Source organism: Octodon degus, unplaced genomic scaffold (assembly GCF_000260255.1).
Source record: "Octodon degus isolate 3935 unplaced genomic scaffold, OctDeg1.0 scaffold00046, whole genome shotgun sequence".
NCBI classification, from domain to species: domain Eukaryota; kingdom Metazoa; phylum Chordata; class Mammalia; order Rodentia; family Octodontidae; genus Octodon; species Octodon degus.
In genome coordinates, this window is record NW_004524622.1 from 13,036,481 (window position 1) to 13,056,365 (window position 19,885).

Genomic DNA, 19,885 nt, shown 5'->3' on the forward strand with positions numbered 1-19,885 from the left:
AAGATTTCAAAGTAGCTAGAATATTTATTTATTTATTTATTCATTTATTTATCTATTTGGTATAGGGTCTTGCTACACCACTCAGACTCTTAATGATCCTCCTGTTTTCAGCCTCCCCAGTGCTGGGATTACAGGCATGCACCACCATGCCAAGTCTCCATGGCCTGCTCAGGGTGCTTGGGGGTGGGGCTGGCTCGGCCTGTGGTGACAGAGATTGAATCCTAGTCCCTACACTTACCTAAGCAGGCTCTTAGTCCACTGAGCTAGCTGGCCAGCCCTTTATTCCTGTTATTACCTGACTAGTTAGTCCCTTACCCTAACCCATACCTATTCTATCACCATGAGAGCATGTTCAGACATTTGGGGCTAGGCGGGAGAGGATAGGGTAGCCAATATATTGTAAGCATCAGGTCACTTGTTTTTAAGCCTGTTAGATGAATTCCCCAGTGTTTTCTAAGGTGGATCATAAGTTGTAGGAAAGGCAAATGAATAATAATCCTAAACATTTATATTAATGCAAAACAATATCTTACAAAGCAAAGTTACTTTTGTAATGTATCTCACCCAACTTGATCTCTACAGAGGGTGCCAAGTAGAAAAAAATATTATCTGCATCTTTGAATAAAGAAACTGAAGCTCAGAGAGGTTAAGTGGTCTGCTCAAAGTAGGCAATGAGTCAGGACAACAGTGAGAAGCACCTTCAGGTTTTCAGGCTTTGGGTAAAACACAAACTGCTTGTTATGAAAGACAAGGACTTTGCTGATCTGGCCTGGATCCTTCTTAGTCTGTTCTTTCTCCAGGTGTTACTTTGTTCTCTAGAGTTTCCTATTTACAAATTTGCAACCACTGTTACCCTGCCTGAAATGTTCCTCCACCCAAGTGTACCTGGGTGGAAATGCTATTTCTTTTTTTCTTTAAGACTCAAGCAATGTGGGCCGGGGAGATAGCTCAGTAGATAAGCACTTGTCTGGCGAGCGCAAGGTCCTGAGTTCAATCCCTGGTACCTCAAAAAAAAAAAAAAACCTCAAGCCATGTGTCAGACTTCTCTTCTAGATCCTCTGGCAGGATTAAGAGTTTCCTGTCCAATCTGCAACATCTTGGACATAAATTTTTTTGTATGTTTGCTCCATGGTGTTGACATGTAGTTACTGCTGCTTTTCTAGCTGTTTTGGTCTCTAGACTGAGACATTCAAGATAGAAATGACTCATGTTCAGACTATTAGCATAGTACCACATCAGTGTCAAGTACACAGGAAGTGCTCAATTATGGTTCAATAACTAAAAAATGTTCAACAACCCCAATAGTGTCTGAATGAGAAAATGATTATCTGGTTGCTTCTAGGAAAATAAAACCCTAATTTCGAACTCTTGGTCCGTGTGGCTGCTTTCTAAGAAGACACTATTTTCAAGGTACGTGGGGTGCTTTAACCAGTGAAAAACTCAAACTTACGTGATGCAGGGGTCACAGTGCTCACACACAGAAGTGCTACAGTAAAAGTTTGCTTTACATCTGCACTTGGCATTCTGGGTTCGGGTACAATTTCGTTCCACTTCTAAGCCTGGAAAATCAGTTCACAATGGTTAGTTATATCACCTAATTAAAAATGAACTATGAAAACAACAGCCAAGAGCTACGTGGATTTCAGACCTAGTGCTTTTATCAACAGTCATATCATCATGACTGCTAGGAGTTTAAAGTAGACAGATAATCCAGCAATTAAGATAATCCCCATGCTTGTGTAGACCGCTCACCTGTTCCTCTTAGTCTAGAGCCTCACTACTCAAAAACATAGTCCAAAAACCAAAACATCAGCTTTTCCCAGAGCTTATGGTAGTGACACATGCATGCAATGTCCCACTAGAAACAATCTAACCAAATCCAAAACCCTCATTTAGAGATTATTACTAAACTCCTCTTAGCTGGCACCTAAACACTGGATTGGAATTGCCCTGTAGCTAGTCTAATGCTCAGCTAAGATGGAAGAAGATCACTTCAGAGCCTGAATAAGAACAAGAAAAGTTTTACATTTGCTTTCTGCAGACAAACAAAAATAGGAATATTTCTATTAAATTTTAACCTGGACCCTCAGAATCAATTAAAAATACATGAAAAATCTGGGTCGCCAAGTAGAATTATCAGGAAAAATCAGATCCTTAAAGATGGAAGCAGGCCAGAAAGATGGCTCAGTAGAATAAGTGCTTCCCTAGCAAGCATAAAGGTCTGAGTTCAATCCCTGGTTCCACCAAAAAAAAAAAAAAAAAAGAAAAAAGAAAAAAGAAAAGATGGAAGCATAACTACATCTACATCTAGATATTCCTCTATCTGCCACCATACATACATAAATCAAGGCAGGAAAAAAATTTTCTGTGGTTTGGGTGGGAGCTGGTATCTACTTTTCAAAGGGCTGAGATAGGAGTCATTTGCCTTCTCAGGAGAACGGCCAGAAACTAACCCCAAAGTGATCCTAACTCAGTACCTGGTCCTGCACTGCCTCAAACGGCTGTGTCCAGCCCCTTCCCATATGTGACACAGCACAAGAGTGAGTCCAAATCTCGAAAGACATTAGGAATGGCTTTGCACAAAGTACTATGGCTGGTCTGTTTTGATTGCTTTTGAAAATACTTACCATGTGCTGCATCACAGAAGGTACAGCGCCTGCATTTAGAGGAATAATGCTCCTTGTCTGTGTATTCTTCCCCTTCCTTGCAGAACTCGCAGACTGGTTCACCATTATCAGATTTACAGTCAGCAACTTTCCATTTGCCTGGCCATGTAAAAAAGGGACAAGTTTTTGAAGGCAAGGTGACACATAACAGCATGAGACACAAGCAAGGATAGTTAAAAATAAATAAATAAATAAACTCTTAAAATCGGGAGTAGAGTAGGACAGGTATTAGGCTAATGATACATAAATATTATAGCAAAGAATTTTATTGTAAAAATTATATCAGGGCTGGTGAGATGGCTCAGTTGTCTAAAGCACCTACTTAGAACAGGCTTAGCAAAGCACAGGGACTGCAGTTCTAATCCCCCAGCACCACATGCCAGCCAGCCCTGCCCCCTGGTGGGCTGAGCTGGCCACACACACACACATACATAAATAAAATTTTTTTAAAAAGCTAAAAAAAATTATATCAAAAGCCAGAAAGCCTTCCAAGGGAAAATCTAAAAGAGTGCAGGAAGATGGCTGAAGAAATAGGATGAGGAACAGTAGGATATTTTTAACAGATGGAGGGAGTTTAGGATGACCAAATGCACCAAAAGAAATGCTTTTTGCAACTAACTTCTTTGGTGAAAGAGGACAGTTTGGAAGGTAAGTATATCCAGATTGGAGATGACTATCACTGACCATTGATATTACACAACTAATTCACTTTGCTTGGGTTTTTGATTTTACTTTCTGAAGTCTACAAATCCCTACACAAGAGTAGCTGAAGGATGGGCCAGCCAGATAGCTCAGTGGATTAAAGCATCTGCTTAGGTAGACTCAGGAGTTGGGGGCTCGATCCCTGGCCTGCTGGAGCACGCTGAGACAGGGAACGAGACTGGGCATGGTGGCGTGCACCTGTAATCCCAGCGCTTGGGAGGCTGAAAAATGGGAAGGATCACTACAAGTCAGATTTGTGTAGTGAGACCCCGTAGACCTTGTGATAAATACATTTAAAAAAAAGTAGTTGAAGGAAAGAAAACCCTTGAAGTTTTAATGACTTGAGTCATGTGTTTACCAGCTATAAAGTTGTTAACAAAGTACATAGTCCCTCGCAGCCTAACTTGTGTCAGGCACATAAGGAAGATGTCTCCCAATACCTCCCCTCGCACTGCTATAGAACCTGTGCACAAATACCCTCTTCTGTCTCTTTTCCTTATGTTCCTTCTTAGCTGGGAACAAAGTGTGTTTTGATGAGCATGTATAAACATACTTATAATAAAATTTACTCTCATAAAAATTTACTCTCATATTTATTATCTTTTTTTTTAAATAAAAACAACTCTACATTTATTGGCCTTCAGTAAAAACATAAGGGTAGTCAAAACAATATGAACAAATGTTTTACAAACACTCCCAGGGCAAACCACTTAAACAACTGCCTTTTTGACATATCATCATAATTGCCATTGCCTCACTTCCCTGCTGTGTGAATTCATTGATCATTTCTAGTTGGAGACACTTTGTAGCAGAGTAATGTTATCTCCTTTCAGCATGATCTGACCCAGTTGTTTTCTTGACTTTGTTTTAGAATGAATTTCTTCTGCATCATCTAATACAAGGTACATGTACTCATCAAAACCAATAACACAGCCCTCTATCCGCATGTTCAGTTGCTCATACAGCCAGTCCTGGATCCGGGATCTATTCTGCAAGTATCTGAAGATGAGGTTGATGGGCTGCACCATTGCCTTATGCACTTTCTGGCCCTGACCTCGGTACGCCATGGCAGAGCCTGACAAAGACAATGCCAGCCACCATGCTACCTCTAGCAGCAACTCATATTTATTATCTTAATCATGCAGTTTAAAACACTAGTCATATTCAAGTTATTTTACAAAATGGAGTAAGTCACTGCAGTGCTATCACTAAATTGTAGAATTTCTTCTGAAAAATTCATGTATTCAACAAATATTTATTAAATGCCTACCATATTTTGTAGGTATATGACTTTCTCAATAACCTAATAGCATTCTCTCTCTCTCTCTCTCTCTCTCTCTCTCTCTCTCTCTCTCTCTCTCTCTCTCTTTGCAGTACCAGGGATTAAACTCAGACCCTGCGCTTGCCAGGCAAGCACTTATTCTACTGAGCTATCTCCCCAGCCCAACGTTCTTTCTGATAACATTTATTACATAATTATGCACTGTACATACACACCATATTTTAATAAACAAAGACAATAATCTGCTAACAGAAAAATACAAACCAACCATGAAAGCTCAGAACCAAATTCAAGCACAGGTCACCAAGGCTATATAACTTTACAGCAATGCTTTAAAAGAAAACAGTAAAAAGCATTGGCCAGATAGCTCAGCAGTCTAAAATGTCTGCTTAGGCAAGCCCAGGGACCAAAGTTCAATCCCTGACACCACATGCCTTGCTGGTCCCTGCTCCTGGAGGCACTCTGAGACTTTGAATGAAACTGGGAAGTGGTATGCACCTGTAATCCCAGAATTTGGGAGGCTGAAAACGGGAGGATCACTACTAGTCTGATCTGTGTAGTGAGACCCTATAGACCCTGTATTAAATACATAAAAAGAGAGAGAGAAAAAGAAGAAAGAAAGAAAGAAAGAAAGAAAGAAAGAAAGAAAGAAAGAAAGAAAGAACTGTATTTCTAGCAAGTGGTCTTTTACTGGTTTCCAAGTGCGTTGATTTCTTAAATGAACTACCTTTTAGAATTTGCATAATGCAACATATACAGCATGACAGAGATACAAAAAGGCACAGATTTTTTGTTTCTCAGAAATACTCAACCTAAATTTATTAAAATATGAAAAATAAGTTGTTTTCTTGAAAATAAAATTTCAAGATTTATTATTGTTTGAGTATCATGATATCTGTTTACTATAGAAAAATTGGAAAAGAGAAGAAAATATTAACATACATATACATCAAGTAATTTGTGGCATTTATTTCCTATTATTATTATTTTACGTATTTGGTCATTGCAGGGTCTTACTACACAGCTCAAACTCGTGGTGATCCTCCTGCTTTCAGCCTCCCCAGTGCCAGGATTACAGGTGTGTACCACCATGCCCAGACTCTGGTGGGCTCAGCGCATCCTGGGGACTGGGCTGGTGCAGCATGTGGTGACAGGGATGGAACTGCAGTCCCTGTGCTTTCCTAAGATGTTTTAGTCTGCTGAGCTATCATACCTGCACTGCTGTTATTTTTTATAATCCTAAGCATATATACATACAGATATATGTATACATATGACTACATGGATGTGCAGATATATATATATATGCAATATTTTACAGAATTCTTACTGAATACAGTAATGTGGTAAGCATTTTTTGAGTAATAAAGGCTCAATTCATATATACAATCATTAAAAAATAATACATTTTATTTTAATAAACAATCACTATATGATCATCTGCTAATCACATGGAACCAAGTTATTAGATTTTGGATTGTTACTTAAGTTACATCCATAACATATCACCTATGATTCCTTATTTAACTCTTTCTTTTTTCCTTCATTCTTTCTTTTCCTCTTCCCCTTCTTCCTTTTTTTTTTTTGATTACAAATGTTTTAAATACATCAAGTCTGAATGATTCAAGTTCTCTAAAATATTCATCTTCGTTTTCCTTGAAATAAAACTTGTCCTTTCTCATTTGTATTTTTTTGATTTATCCAATAGTTAATTAAATGTCATGTTACTATCCCAACAGTGATGAGTATAAGCAGATTGAATTAACTTGAATATTGCGAAGCCTAAATGTAGCAAGTGAGAATAAAAGGGGAAGGCATCTGTCATTGGATGTCCTGCAGGACATTAGGGAAGAGGAGAAGAGCTGATACTCCACCCAGAAAACCAGCTGGAAGCCATTAAAGAAGATCTAGATAATTGAAGTTTATGTAGATAACTGAAGCTTATAGCCAGGCACTGTGTGCACACTTGTGATCCCAGCACTTGCAGGGCAGAGGCAAGAGGATTGCGCAACTTCAGCCTGGGCTCCATATTAAGTTCAAGGCCAGCCTGAAATACACAGCAAGACCTGCCTTAAAATCGTAAGAATAATGATTGAAGATCACATTAGAAACATATAAGGAACTCTGGGGAGCCAGGGAAAGAAAAAAGAAAGAAGGAAAGAAAGAAAGAAGAAAGAAAGAAAGAAAGAAAGAAAGAAAGAAAGAAAGAAAGAAAGAAAGAAAGAAAGAAAGCTCTGATACCCTGTGATTTGGATTGACTATCCAGCTTTTGATGACTCCAGAATTCATCTAAACAATCCCACACTACTGGCTATCACAATGAACTATGGTGCATAAAATATTTTTTGTAACTTTCTCTAGGCATTTACCTATAAATCAGTTACTGTCTCAGTGTGTATAAATGTTTTAAAGGCTTGGACTCACATCAAAGTTCTTTCTTAAAAATATATAATTGTTTTCATTCTTATAGTGCTGTTAGAAGAGTTCTTATTTCGTAAGTAAATTCATCAGGGCAGAGATCACTTATTAAATGTAAATAAGACAAAGCAATTTTTCAAAAGATCAGACAAATTGTTTTAGATTTTAAACCAAGTTGTAAGATGAGCACTATTGGGCAAGTTATTTTTTTTAAAGCCACGAAGCCCTTCTCTATTACTGTACAGAAAAGTGTAAGTGGAAGAGGGCTTATGCATAAGTGGGTTGTATTATAAGGGGAATTTGCCCATAAGATTTATTAAAATCCATATGGGGACCTAAGGGGACTATTAGAATATTTTTATACATATGACTGATGCTTCATTCGCACTTTGAGTGCTAGGAGCGTAGAAGGCCAATATGCAACTTACTGAAGTTTTGTTTGGGGGCTCTTAGTCTATTGCACAAATATCATTTAAACCAGTTTACTATTTCCTTTACCTTTCTGTCTTCACAAATGAGTTCAGAGAGATCTATATCCCGTGCACTAGTAATAAATTTAGTTGGATAAAAAAGCTTGTATATTTGTATTTTTCTTAGTTCCTAATTTTCTAGTGTTGGAAGGATTTCTAATTTGAAGTTGGTTTGTATCTCAAAAGACTTATGTTTAAAAATGTTAGTTTTTGTCCAGTGCTTTTCTAGCTCATTTATTCAGCTACAAAATGCAAATATAATTTGCAGGCTTGAGTGCAAAGACACACCGCTTTCTTCAAGGTCTAATTTAAGGGAGCTGCTTAGGCAGATCCTTTCATGGTAAAAGTCACTTGCCTCCGGGGCACTGTTATTATTATTCCGCTACATCTAAGTCGGTTTTGAGATGACAAGTGAGTCACTTTTTCTGTTTGTGAGAAATGGAGCTAAATAGACAAACCTTCCCATTTCAGAGGTACAGGCCATTTGTCAATTATAGTTATTCCTAATCACGACAAACAAGTGTGACAAAGATGAATAAAACCAGTCTTTGGAAAATAATTGCACAGTTGTCTTCTCTTCTAATAATATTATACACCACAGGAGAACCAAATGCAATAAGAATCATTATATTTATTGCTGGTGTATGCTGCTTCTCATGCTCATTTTCATTCTGGGTGTTTTCTGTAACCTACCAGGAGGACAAGGGAGACAGCAGAAGTGACCTGCAGGATGCAAGCCTTCTGTGCACTGGGCATTTCCATTAGAGACTTTGTTCCCCAATTCCAGCCCTTCAGAGCGGGTATCAGTCGCTAGAGCAGTCACAGTTTGGGGCAATGGTCCAGCAATGAAGATGCATACCTGTAAATATAAAGCATACGCGGAATTTTACTAATTTCTGAAAGAAGAAATTTGGAGAACAGGTATCACTATCCCAGATTTGCTGTATATGTATGCAGCACACAGGCGAGGTCGCTGCAGGAGCTCCATCCCAGGCAGCTTAGGCATCCTCGCTAGAGCAGACTGCCTGCTCAGTAGATGCCCTCAGTCACACCAGAGCAGCACCATGCCACCAGAGCCAGGGCTCTGCTCCAAGGTGGGTCTGTTTCCCCATGCCACCCTATATCTGTGGGTGAGGGCACTGAGATTCTCCAAGTCTCAGATTCTTTATCTATGCAGTAGAAATAACATCTTCTTTGGAGTTCTGGTGTGATAATTAAGTAGCTTAAAGTTCTCATAACAGTACCAGGTACATAATACCTAGGGTCCTCTAAGTAGTACTAATAGAAATGTTACAACGTTATAAACTTCTAGTTTTTTCTTTTGTTTTGTTTTGTTTGTTTGTTTGTTTTGGCACAGGGTCTCACTACACAGCTTGGACTCCTAGTGATCTTCCTGTCTCAGCCTCGCCAGGACTGGGATTAGAAGAGTGCAATACCATGCCTGGTTTCGGTAGCAGGCATGGTACACCTGGGATTCCTGGGCCAACACAGCCTATGGTGCCAGGGATCGAATCCAGGTCCTTGCGCTTGCCAGGCAGGTGCTTAGACCACTAAGCTATCTCCCCAGCCCAACACTATAAATTTCTGGTGAGAGGCTATATATATATAATATTTTTTTAAGGAAGGGTCTACAGGGTGTTCAGCGTGTCATAACTAGATCAGACTCATAGTGATTCTCCTGTTTATAGCCTCCCAAGAACTGGGATTACAGGTGCACCTCACCATACCCAGTCTCAATTGCCGTCTCAGGGTGCCCCCGGGGGCAGGACCAGCCTGGCAGGCTCTGGGATCGAACCCCCTGCCCCTGCGCCTGCTTGCAGGCGCTTTAATCCATCGAGCTATTTGGCCAGCCCTAGAGAGGCAGTATTGTGGAGTAGGAAAAGTATAAATAATAATAATGATGATCCTGTGATTTGAATCTCAATTCTCTACCAACTCTGTGACTTTAGGGAAGACAACTATTCTGATCCTCAATTTCTTTGTCTGCTAATTAAGAACAATTTTTTCTATAGTAAAGGGCTGTTGTAACAATTAAAAGTGATAATTTTTATTAAACCAGAATCTAAGCATATAGCACACCTCCTTTCTCATTTGTGTATGAAATTCACATGACCAACAATTCTTACTAAATCTTCAGTATCACCCAGGCATATAAAAAAATAACTCACTAAATCCCACAGGATTTTCTTCCCAGGAAAAATGGACCTTTCCTTACTCAGAGCCAATGTTTAATTAACTTTTGATTCTTTTCTTCAGCAAAACTCCAAGTGACCTTGTATCACATTTATCTTAACTAGCTATAAAATGGAAGTACTTAGGAAAGTGACCAAAGAGCAAACAAAAAGTATGAAAATATTTGGATGTAACCTCTGATTGAGTCCTTTTGTTGAGTTTCCTAAGTATTTTTTATCTCTGTAAAAGCAAATTAAAATAATCATTCATCCACAATATGTAAAACACCCATCATCAAGTTTTTTAAGCAGAATGATATATCAGGGACTAGAGTAATCACATTGGGACTCCTGCTAAATATCACTCTAAAGGCAGCACTGCAATCGAGGGAAGACCTAGGCTTTGAACAGGAAGCGAACGTAAGTCTTTTCTTATTGAAGCTCAAAACAGACAGGAAAAGACAAAGAAACACAAAAAGACAAGAAAGCAGAGCCCAGTACTTTTAAAGGTCAGCTCTCCAAACGGCAAGAATGAGCAGGCAGGGCATGGGTGTCAGTGAGATCCTCAGCCCTGCTCACAGCGTCACACTGACTGCAGGGGATGTGGTCACAGGAAGGCATCCGGCAGCTAGCAGGCAAGCCCAGTGAGGAGGCTTTACTTCTCCCCTGTGACAATTTGGGTCTAGCTGTCCCCACAGCCTCATGCAGTCATGAGCTTAGGCTTCTAAAGTGTGTGACTGACTCCTGGTCTACTGCAGCACACACCACACTAGGGGAGGTGGCCTGCACATGCTGTAAGGGAGGGAAAGAGGCTTGCTCTCTCTCCTTTCTTGTTTTCTTTGCTGTCGTCTGCCACCATGAACTGTTGTCCCCTGCCACATGCCACTCTGCCTTGGAGCCAGCCAAGTATGGGCTGAAACCTCCACAAACTGTGAGCTAACTAAACTTTTCTTCCTTTAACTTTGGGTGTTTGATATTTTGTCTGATCAATGAGAGAAAAGTGAGTAGGATGCATCCAAAGTCCACATAACAGTTGCTGCAATAAGACCAAAATATATAATGCTCAGTTACTGCTGAAAAATGATATCTTGGGGAAGGATTTTAATAGTGATCCAGGCAATTCAATATCAGAAGTGTAACAACTGAAAAAAGTGAAAGAAAACTAAGAGAAAGATAGTTTAAGAAAAAAAATCAATAGGAAATTATTTTCTTTCTTTTCTCTTCTCTCTCTCTTTCTTTCTCTCTTTCTCTTTCTTTCCTTGTTTCTTTCTTTCCTAGTTTCTTTCTTTCCTTTCATTTGTTTGTTCCTTTCTCTTGTGCCAGGGTCTTGCTGCATAGTTCATTCCGGCCTTGAGCTCACTATGAAGCCCAGTGAACCTTGAACTCCAAGTAACTGCCTCTGAGTGCTGGGATTACAGGCATGGACCTCCACATCTGGCTAGGAAGTTACCTTTTCCACATTGACATTTTTAATCTTTCCTTCTGGTTATAGAGATTGAGTGACTTCATTTTGCTAACCTCATCTGTTTTTATGTTTTCTCAATGGACAGTGCCCATTGTATTACAACAGAAATGAAAAGGGGCAAATTTAGTGGTAGTGATAAGTCTAAATATCTGTAGGGTGATTTTTGGTGGTTTTTTTAACCAGGAATCAAACTCAGGACTTTGTCCTTGCCAGGCAAACACTGATGCTGCAGAGCTATATCCCTGGCCTAAATATCTGTACTGATTTATCATTTGTATTATTTTTTTTTCAGAGTTTAAAAATCTGAATAATAGGGGCCGGGGAGATGGCTCAATGGAATAAGTGCTTGCCTGGCAAACACAAGGGCCTGAGTTCAATCCCGGTTCCGAAAAAAAAATTTTTTTTTGAATAATAGTCAATCTATAGAAGCTGCTTGCTTAGTATTTGAAAGGTAGGCAAATTCTAAATATGTGAATCAACAGCATTTAACCTTTCATATATAATGTTACATATATGTGAATATAGATATAGATATAGATATAATGTGTGTGTGTGTGTGTGTGTCTGTCTGTCTGTCTGTCTGTCTGTCTGTCTGTCTGTCTGTGTGTTCCTGAGGATTGATCCCAGGGACTTTGCACTGATATACCTCCAACCCTTTCTAAAAAGATTTTTGTTTAGTTTTTGCTTTTACTTTGAAATATGTTCTCATTAAACCACTAAGCTGCCCCCGTGCCTGGCTATATAATTTAATTGTTTTTAGTTTTCTAGGTTTTATTGACAGTCATAAATTCTACTAAATCAAATATTAGCATTAATCTTTGTTTAACTAAACAAATTTCTTTACGTTAGTGTGACCAGCACTATTTCATCCGCTAATACTGTAACCCACTCAGAATAGCGGTGCTACTGGATAGTGAAGAAAATTATTTTATTTTTGAAAAAAAGTTATGAGAAAACTGTACTAACAGGACCAACATAACCTTGGATCTCGAGAGCTTGGTTATCCAGATCACTTCGTGTGTGGCTATAGCTTTCAGCAAATTCCAGCTCTAATAAATCTGGGTTTATTTTTCTGAATGCTTTCAGGAAAGAATGTTTTATTAATCGTACCTTGACTGATCCCTAAACTGAAAATGCAGCATTCCAGTTGCTGGCCTGCCAGTGGGACAATAAGACAAAGAAAAAGTGCCTTATAATCGAGCATTTGTACCACTGCCAAATTGTAAGCAAGTACATTCCTTACAGACTGTCTTATACCAGTGGAGAGGCTGACTTTTATGTGTGGTTTTTAAAATGACTGAAAAGAAGGGGAAAAAATCTAGTTGTGCAGTATTCACTCATTCAGGCTACTGGAAGCAGGGGTGTAGAAACCATTCATTCAGGTGTATAAGTTCTATATATTTTTTTAGAATATCAGAAATATTATTTAATAGTTGAATGTTGTTTTTTTAAAAAATACACCTTATATGAGCATAAAAGCTGCCCTAATATGTAAGTATAATAAAATAAAATAAAACACTTAGTTTAAAAGTCTTTTTAAAACTCACTTTACCACTTGAAAGTCAGATATCTCAAATTGAAAGTGAACGTTTTAATCTTCGACTCTGAACTTTGAATAGATTGATGAGAACAGGGGATTTATAAAGGTCTGGACATACATTGAAGAAAGACATAGTCTTCCAGAATTCACTAAGAGATGACAGCTGAGAGGGAACACTTGGTAAAAGATGCCAAGTGAGAAGATTTTTAAAAATTGCTATCAGTCAAGCTTCCAGTGGATTCTTAAGATCATCAATATTTAAACCAAAATTTGTTATCTGCAATTATAATTTTAGAGCAGAAAGAACATGAAAGGTGACCTACCCCAAGCGCCCCCTCTGATGGAGGAGGCAGTGTTTCAAGCTGGCGGTGACTGACCCAAGGCCCTGCACCTCACCCGAGAGTCGCCACTGTCATGGGCTGCACGGGAACCTCACTCCCAGATTCACACAGTAATAATGTCCTAACCCCAGAACCTCAAAGTGGGACGGTATCTGCAGACAAGGTCTTTATGGGGCTGATGGAGTTAAAAATGTCAGTAGGTAAGCCCTCACCCAACATGCTGGCTGGTCTGCTTGGCCACACAGAGACGAAGGCAAGCTAAAGACCCAGGGAGAGAAAGACCATCTGCAAAGTATGGAGCGGGGCCTCATGCAGGCTCTTCCTCTGCAGCTTCTGAAGAACTCAGTCTGCTGCCACCTGGATCTCGGACTTCAAGTTCGAACAGATCCTCTAGTTCCCTTGGGAGCTTGATTTAAAGGACATTAAAGATATAAGTGGGATCTGTATGAGATCCCAGGGGTTGCTCATCTTAAATATTGTTGAGCTAACCAGATAAGAGGAGATCCCCTGGGCCTTAGAAGTGGAATCATTAGGCCCGTATGCTTCAGAACTACTTCTTCCCAGATGTTTTGGTCCTGCTGGGTTGAAATCTCAACATCCTCTACTGCTTAAAACGGGAATGAAGCAAAAAGTGACATTTCACTGCCTCAGTTTCTTGTTGATTGATTAGACTTTCAGTTACTTATGAACATTTGTCGAAAAATAAAATCCTAAAAACAGCATGGGTCTGAATTTCAGTTAGGATTTTAATGCCTCCCTAATATATTTCTGGTACAAAAAAAAACCAGTAATGCCATTTTGCACTACTGTATTATTGAAAAGTTGAAATAAAAATAAAATTTTCTGTATGAAAGAGGTAAGTGAAAATTCCACTTTTTTTCTTTTTCAAAACACATAAGTGAAAATACACGTTAATCTTATCTCGGGTTTGCACTGTTTCTTTTTTAAAGCCAAGTTTTAGGAAAGTCCAAGAGAGACAGCTGAGGCAGCATGACTGACCAAGTAATAAATAAACCAAAATGAAGAAGTCTGTGAAGTTCTCTCTGGGATTAGACATCCAAGTCTAATGTCAGAGTTAAAAAATCATTCTTAAAATTCTAATAGACATTGCAATCAGACACTACTGCATTAAAACCCTGACAGACACTGGAATCATGCAATTTCTTTGGTGAAATTCTGTGCTGTTTCTAATGTTTGTGGTTTTTTTTTTTTTTACTATTTTTCATATTCTTTTTAAAAATAAAAAATGAAAAAGAAGAAGAAAGAAAGAAAGAAAGAAAGAAAGAAAGAAAGAAGAAAGAAAGAAAGAAAGAAAGAAAGAAAGAAAGAAAGAAAGAAAGAAAGAAAGAGGCTCCAAGGACTCAGGATCTCTGAGAACAGGCCCCTCTGCAAAATCTGTAACCAATATTCTTGCTGATTTTCATGCTCACCACAGCTGGAAAACATCTGGGCTGGACGAAGTAAATTCTGAAGTGAGCAGTGAGTTGCATGTAAAATAACTTAAGCTATGCAAACTAATAGCATGTGTGTTCCACACTTGCAAATCCATATTTAGTTTTTTATGAGAAATAATTACCCACCAAAATATAGCCATGAGAAAAAGTGGAGGAAACGGGCAGGCCGAGGAGTATAGTACTAAACTAGAGCCCCAGTGCCCTTCAGTACTCAGAGGCTACACAGGGCTGACAGAAGAATGCAGCAGACAATAAGCAAAGGCAGAGATGCAGAAGACTGGAGCAGTGCTCTGAGCCCTGGGAATTCAACTATTATAAATTTCACACATGAGATCAGATGGCGATGTCTTTCTGTCAGCACAGGATAGGCTCAACTTACTAAAGCAGATTTAAATCCTTGCAGACATTTAAGTGAAAAAAACTGACTAGGATCAACGACCCCAGGTAAGGAAGGCTGGGCCCCAAATTCAAGCTCTCTTCAGTGAGAGGTTAGGGATTTCGGTACACACTCTGAGCACATTCTCTCTGTCTCTCTCTCTCCCTGCCTCCCCCCACCCCCCACCTCGTGTGTGTGTGTGTGTGTGTGTGTGTGTGTGTGTGTGTGTGTGTGTGTGTAAGATCTCTGTCATCAGAAATCAAAAGTGCAAGAAGGACAGCAGAGAAAGTAGGGGAAAGAGATTTATCTATGTATGTAAACAGGATGGTTTGGACAACTGTACTGTGCATGTCTGCTGGTTTTTAGAAAAGAGCAGATAATGCTTAATTTATCTTGTCTCCTTTTTTCAATTGTTTCCTTTTTCCTCTCTTAATTATTTATATATTCCTTTTTCTTTCTTTCTTCCAATTTTACATTTATATATCTGGTAATATGAATAACTGGTTGGAAGACAACACTATGCACTATAACAAATACTATGAAATTGATATTACTTTGCTAAGTGAAATTCTGTATCACTTGTAATTTTTCTGTTTTAATACTGTTTTGTACTCTATAAAATAAAAAAATTACAAGTGCTAATGTTCCTCATATCTTATATTTTTATAATCTCACATAATGTAGAGATGGATAAATATTTTATACTTTATGACTAGATGAAAGAACAGCCTGTCTTTAGTGATATAATACTAACTTTATCCTGATTTACAGCTTAACACAGCCTACAAAAGCCTACACACTGTCTATTCAAAGAAAATAAAGGTAGACAAGGGAACTAAATTATTTGATCCCTTTAAAATGCCTGGGGATTCAGCCATTCAGCTGCACAGCACCTGCCTGGTCAGCACAAGGTCCTGAGTTTGATTCCTGATAGCAAAAAATATAAAATAAAATAAGTAAATAAAACAGCTGAATTGGAGATGTCTAACTGGTGTTCGAAGGAATCTAACTGTATAAAAAGCAAAAGATAGTTTATCTTTAAAGCAAAGTTTTATAAATAAATAAATAAATTATTCAGTTAAATATATATATATATATATATATATATATATATATATATTACAATACATGCAAATAGGATCTTCAGGAAAGCCCAGGGATTTCTCATCTTAAATATCACTAAGCTACACATATAAGAGGATGTCCCCTGGGCCTTAGAAGAAGAATCATTAGGCCCATATGTTTCAGGACTACTTCCCATATTTTTTTTGGTCCTGCTGGGTTTAAATCTCAACATCCTCAACTGCAAAAAATGGAAATGAAGCAAAAGGTGAAGTTTCACTGCCTAAGTTTCTTGTTTATTAATTAGATTTTCAGTTACTTATTAATATTTGAGCAGAAATAAAATCCTAAAAGCAGCATGAGCTGGGATTTAGTCAGGATTTTGTGTGTGTGTGTGTGTGTGTGTGTGTGTGTATAGCCAGGGATTGAATTTAGCCCCTTGCATTTGCCAGGCAAGCACTTATTCTACTGAGCGCTTAGTCAGGATTTTAATGCTTCCATATATATAAATATTCATATTCACTTTTTATTATTATGTATTTGGTATAGGGACTCACTTTGCAGCTCAGACTCATAGTGCTCCTCCTGTTTCAGCCTCCCCAGCACTGGGATTACAGGCATACCACCATGCCCAGTCTCCGTGGCTGGCACAGAATGTGGCAATGAGGATCGAACCACGGTCCCTGCACTTGGCTAGACAGGTGCTTAGTCCACTGAGCTATCTCACAGGTCATATATGTATATATAATATTTAATGTATAATATGTGATATTCATAATATATGTATATATTCATAGCCAAAAGATTAGAAAGCTATGCACTAAGCAATGTGCAGTGACTACATGTAATTCTTTCTTAATAAGGAAAGGTTTATAACTGGCTTTGGAGGCTGCAGTCCTAGCACTCTTGGAGGCTTAGGTAGGATAAGCCAAGTTCAGGCCCTGCCTAAACAATTTAGCAGCTTAAGAAGATCATGTCTCAAAAATTTAAAAGGCCTGGAGATACAGTTCAGTGCAAAGGTCCTGAGTTTAACCTCCAGAAAAATATATATGTGTGTGAGTGTATAGACATATGTATGTATGTGTGTATATATATATATATGCATGTATATAATGTATATATGTAAGAAACATTTTCTTTACAATAAATTATAAATATGCAATACATAAAATTAAAAATAAATATTTACAGCAATTTCATTCCCTTTAATAAATGTCTCCTCTATAACATATCAAATAAAAATTATAAATGACATAAAATATAAAAATATATACATGCAAAATGGCAAAATACAGAATATAAATAACCCTGATTGAATATGCAATAAAGTACATATATATATTTCAAAGATTTCTGTATTACAGTGATAAATAATGAGTGACTTTATTTTTTCTTAGTATTTAACTTTTTCCCACTATCACCAATTTTATTCAAAATATTTTTGGAAACATTAGCCAGAACAATTAAAAAATATGGAACGCTTCACGAATTTGTGCGCCACCCTTGCGCAGGGGCCGTGCGAATCTCTGTATCGTTCCAATTTTAGTATATGTGCTGCCAAAGTGAGCACTAGTATTTCATTTTTGCTTCGTTCATCTGGTCAGTATTTTCATGTCTACCTACTTTCTTTTTCTTTTTTCTTTGGTTCTAGGCATTAAACTGAGGCCCTTGCGGTTGTCAGGCAGGTACTTGTGCTACTGAGCTATCTCCTGACCTTATAGTTACCTCCTTAAAAGAACAAAGATGGATTTAGCTGTCCAAAGTTTGGATTCAAATGGTATTCTATCCTATGGATAATATTTTAAATTATGTTCAGCCATCATTTTTCAATCCTGAGCCGTCTTCAGGACCTAGTCCAGAGCATGTGCTCAGTAGGGGACTTTTGGGCCTCTGAACAACTGAAGATAAAAGCACTTAAGTTAGCAGGGGCTTTCAGGGGGGATTTCCTTTCTCAGTTATCTCACTATTTCACAAGGTGGTGCTCTCCCAGAGACAATGACACCACAGGGAGTGGCTCTGAAACATTCCTTGGCTGTCTGTTGGAGATTCCTTCACAGAGCTTTCACTTTCACTCTGAACATATTTAGAGGTAAACTTCTTACCCACTGCCTCTAAGAGGACTCACAGACACTACCCAAATCCTCCTCCTTCCCCTCCCCCTCCCTCCCTCCCCCTCCCCTTCCTCTTCCTCCTCTTCCTCCTCCTCCTTCTTCTTCCTTTTTGATGGTACCAGGGATGAAACTCTGGGCCTTGCACTTGCCAAGCAAGCACTTATTCCACTGAGCTATCTCCCCAGCCCAATCCTGGTTCTTCTTTCCTCTATCACTCCCCTTCAAACCAGCATACACAATAAAAATTTCCATCCAAATTAAACTCTAATTTGCCCCTCTACATGAGATAATTGTATCTCAGAAACAGACAATAATAGAGGCTGTTACTTTTTTCTGACATCTTTCTTTTTTCTTGGTACCAGGGTTCAAACGCAGGACCTTGCACTTGGCAGGCAGGTTCCTATGCCACTGATCTATCGTCCTGGCCCTTGTTTCATTTTTCTAACTGTGTGGGTAGTGGGGCCCTTAATGATCTCCAAATGTCAATCTAATATTTGCCAACTAATTGTGAAGCCATTTAGAAATTCGTGTTTTCCATCCTGGTAGTTAGTGTTTTAATGAAAAATAAAACTACAGGGAAATTGCAACTCATTTGATGTTTCATGGACTATTTTAATGAAAAATAATTAAATTATAAATTAACCAATTATTCAAGAAACTATTTTGCATGATTATTTGTAATGACTTGTTTCCTTTACGAATGTTGTCTCCTTTCCCTCAACCATAATTTTGAGACAATTGTAGTAAGAAGTTTGGAAGAGAAAACACCTACCCAGGGACTGGCCATACTGCTCAAAGGAATAAAACTGATATTCCTCATACGCTAGTTCACAAAATAGACACAAACAAAAAGCAGTACTCACACATATTTCTGTAAAACAATTTTTTGTAAAGTAAGTTTGACCCTTCTCTGTCTTCTGTAGAAATCTGTGAATGCTTTTGGATTTCAGTTACTGCTAAGCAGCATGAGGAAAACAGAACACTAGCTTCATGAGGGCTCAAACGGAGAAAAGAAGCAGAACACAGGCAGGACTTCCTCACTCTATCTGGGCACAAGAGGACTAAAGGAAGGGAGAGGAGAAGGGATCTAAAACGGCACTGCACCTCCCAGAGCTTTGTCACTAATGAGCAAAATTTACTTCTGGGCTCCATGCAATCAATCAGCTTCTGCCTCCATTTTATTTATTACTAACAATGCACAACCAAGAGGGAAGGCTAAAGGCAAGTCTTTTTTTTTTTTTTTTCTTATTTCTTTTTCCGGAACCGGAGATTGAACTCAGGCCCTTATTCTACTGAACCATTTTCTAGAGACACTCAAAAGAACACACAGTGGAGAAGTTTGTCAACAGCAGAAGCTTTGCACTGGGCAAATGGTGGGTGCAGGACACAGTTCTATGCAACTGAATTTAAGAATCATGCTCAAAAGGGAAACAGAAGATCCACTACAGTAGGTAAAGAATGATTATGTAGGTGACAGAGTTACATTTGTCTTTAAATTTTCATTCATTTGCTTTCATATCATTAAATAAGCCTTAGCATATAATATATATAATAAATTATCTGTAAATGTAGTATCTATAATAATCATAAACGTATTTATATAGGTACGTGTGCATTCCTTAAAAGCTGTTTTCCCTTGGTGCTTTAAGCATGCATCCTCTGGTACACACAGTTGTACTTAAGTTAAACAATCCTTGATGATTTTATTACCCATCACTAAACTAATCCTGCTTTTCAAGAACCCAGTGATATTTCAAAGCAAGGCACACTCTTTGCTTTAGTGGAGTGGTTAGTGTGTGTGTGTGTGTGTGTGTGTGTGTGTGTGTG

General features: G+C 38.4%; 1 protein-coding gene, 1 non-coding gene and 1 pseudogene across 4 annotated transcripts in view; all 3 read right to left on the reverse strand.

Moving 5' to 3' along the window:
• The window catches only part of Fas (Fas cell surface death receptor), a 36,083-nt gene that overhangs the window by 13,880 nt on the left and 2,318 nt on the right, over positions 1 to 19,885 (reverse strand). For both annotated transcript variants that reach the window (XM_023716225.1, XM_023716224.1), the window contains exons 2-4: positions 8,232 to 8,397; positions 2,628 to 2,765; positions 1,451 to 1,559 (exon numbers count right to left, since the gene is read on the reverse strand). In XM_023716225.1, coding sequence (XP_023571993.1) covers positions 1,451 to 1,559; positions 2,628 to 2,765; positions 8,232 to 8,397 — 413 coding nt within the window. The remainder of the gene's footprint in view (positions 1 to 1,450; positions 1,560 to 2,627; positions 2,766 to 8,231; positions 8,398 to 19,885) is intronic.
• On the reverse strand, positions 4,157 to 4,437 carry LOC101570655 (annotated as a pseudogene). The gene has a single exon (XR_001117115.1). The product of XR_001117115.1 is annotated as a small nuclear ribonucleoprotein E pseudogene (transcript).
• LOC111817019 lies at positions 17,414 to 17,517 on the reverse strand. The gene has a single exon (XR_002821311.1). It is a non-coding gene; the product is annotated as a U6 spliceosomal RNA (small nuclear RNA).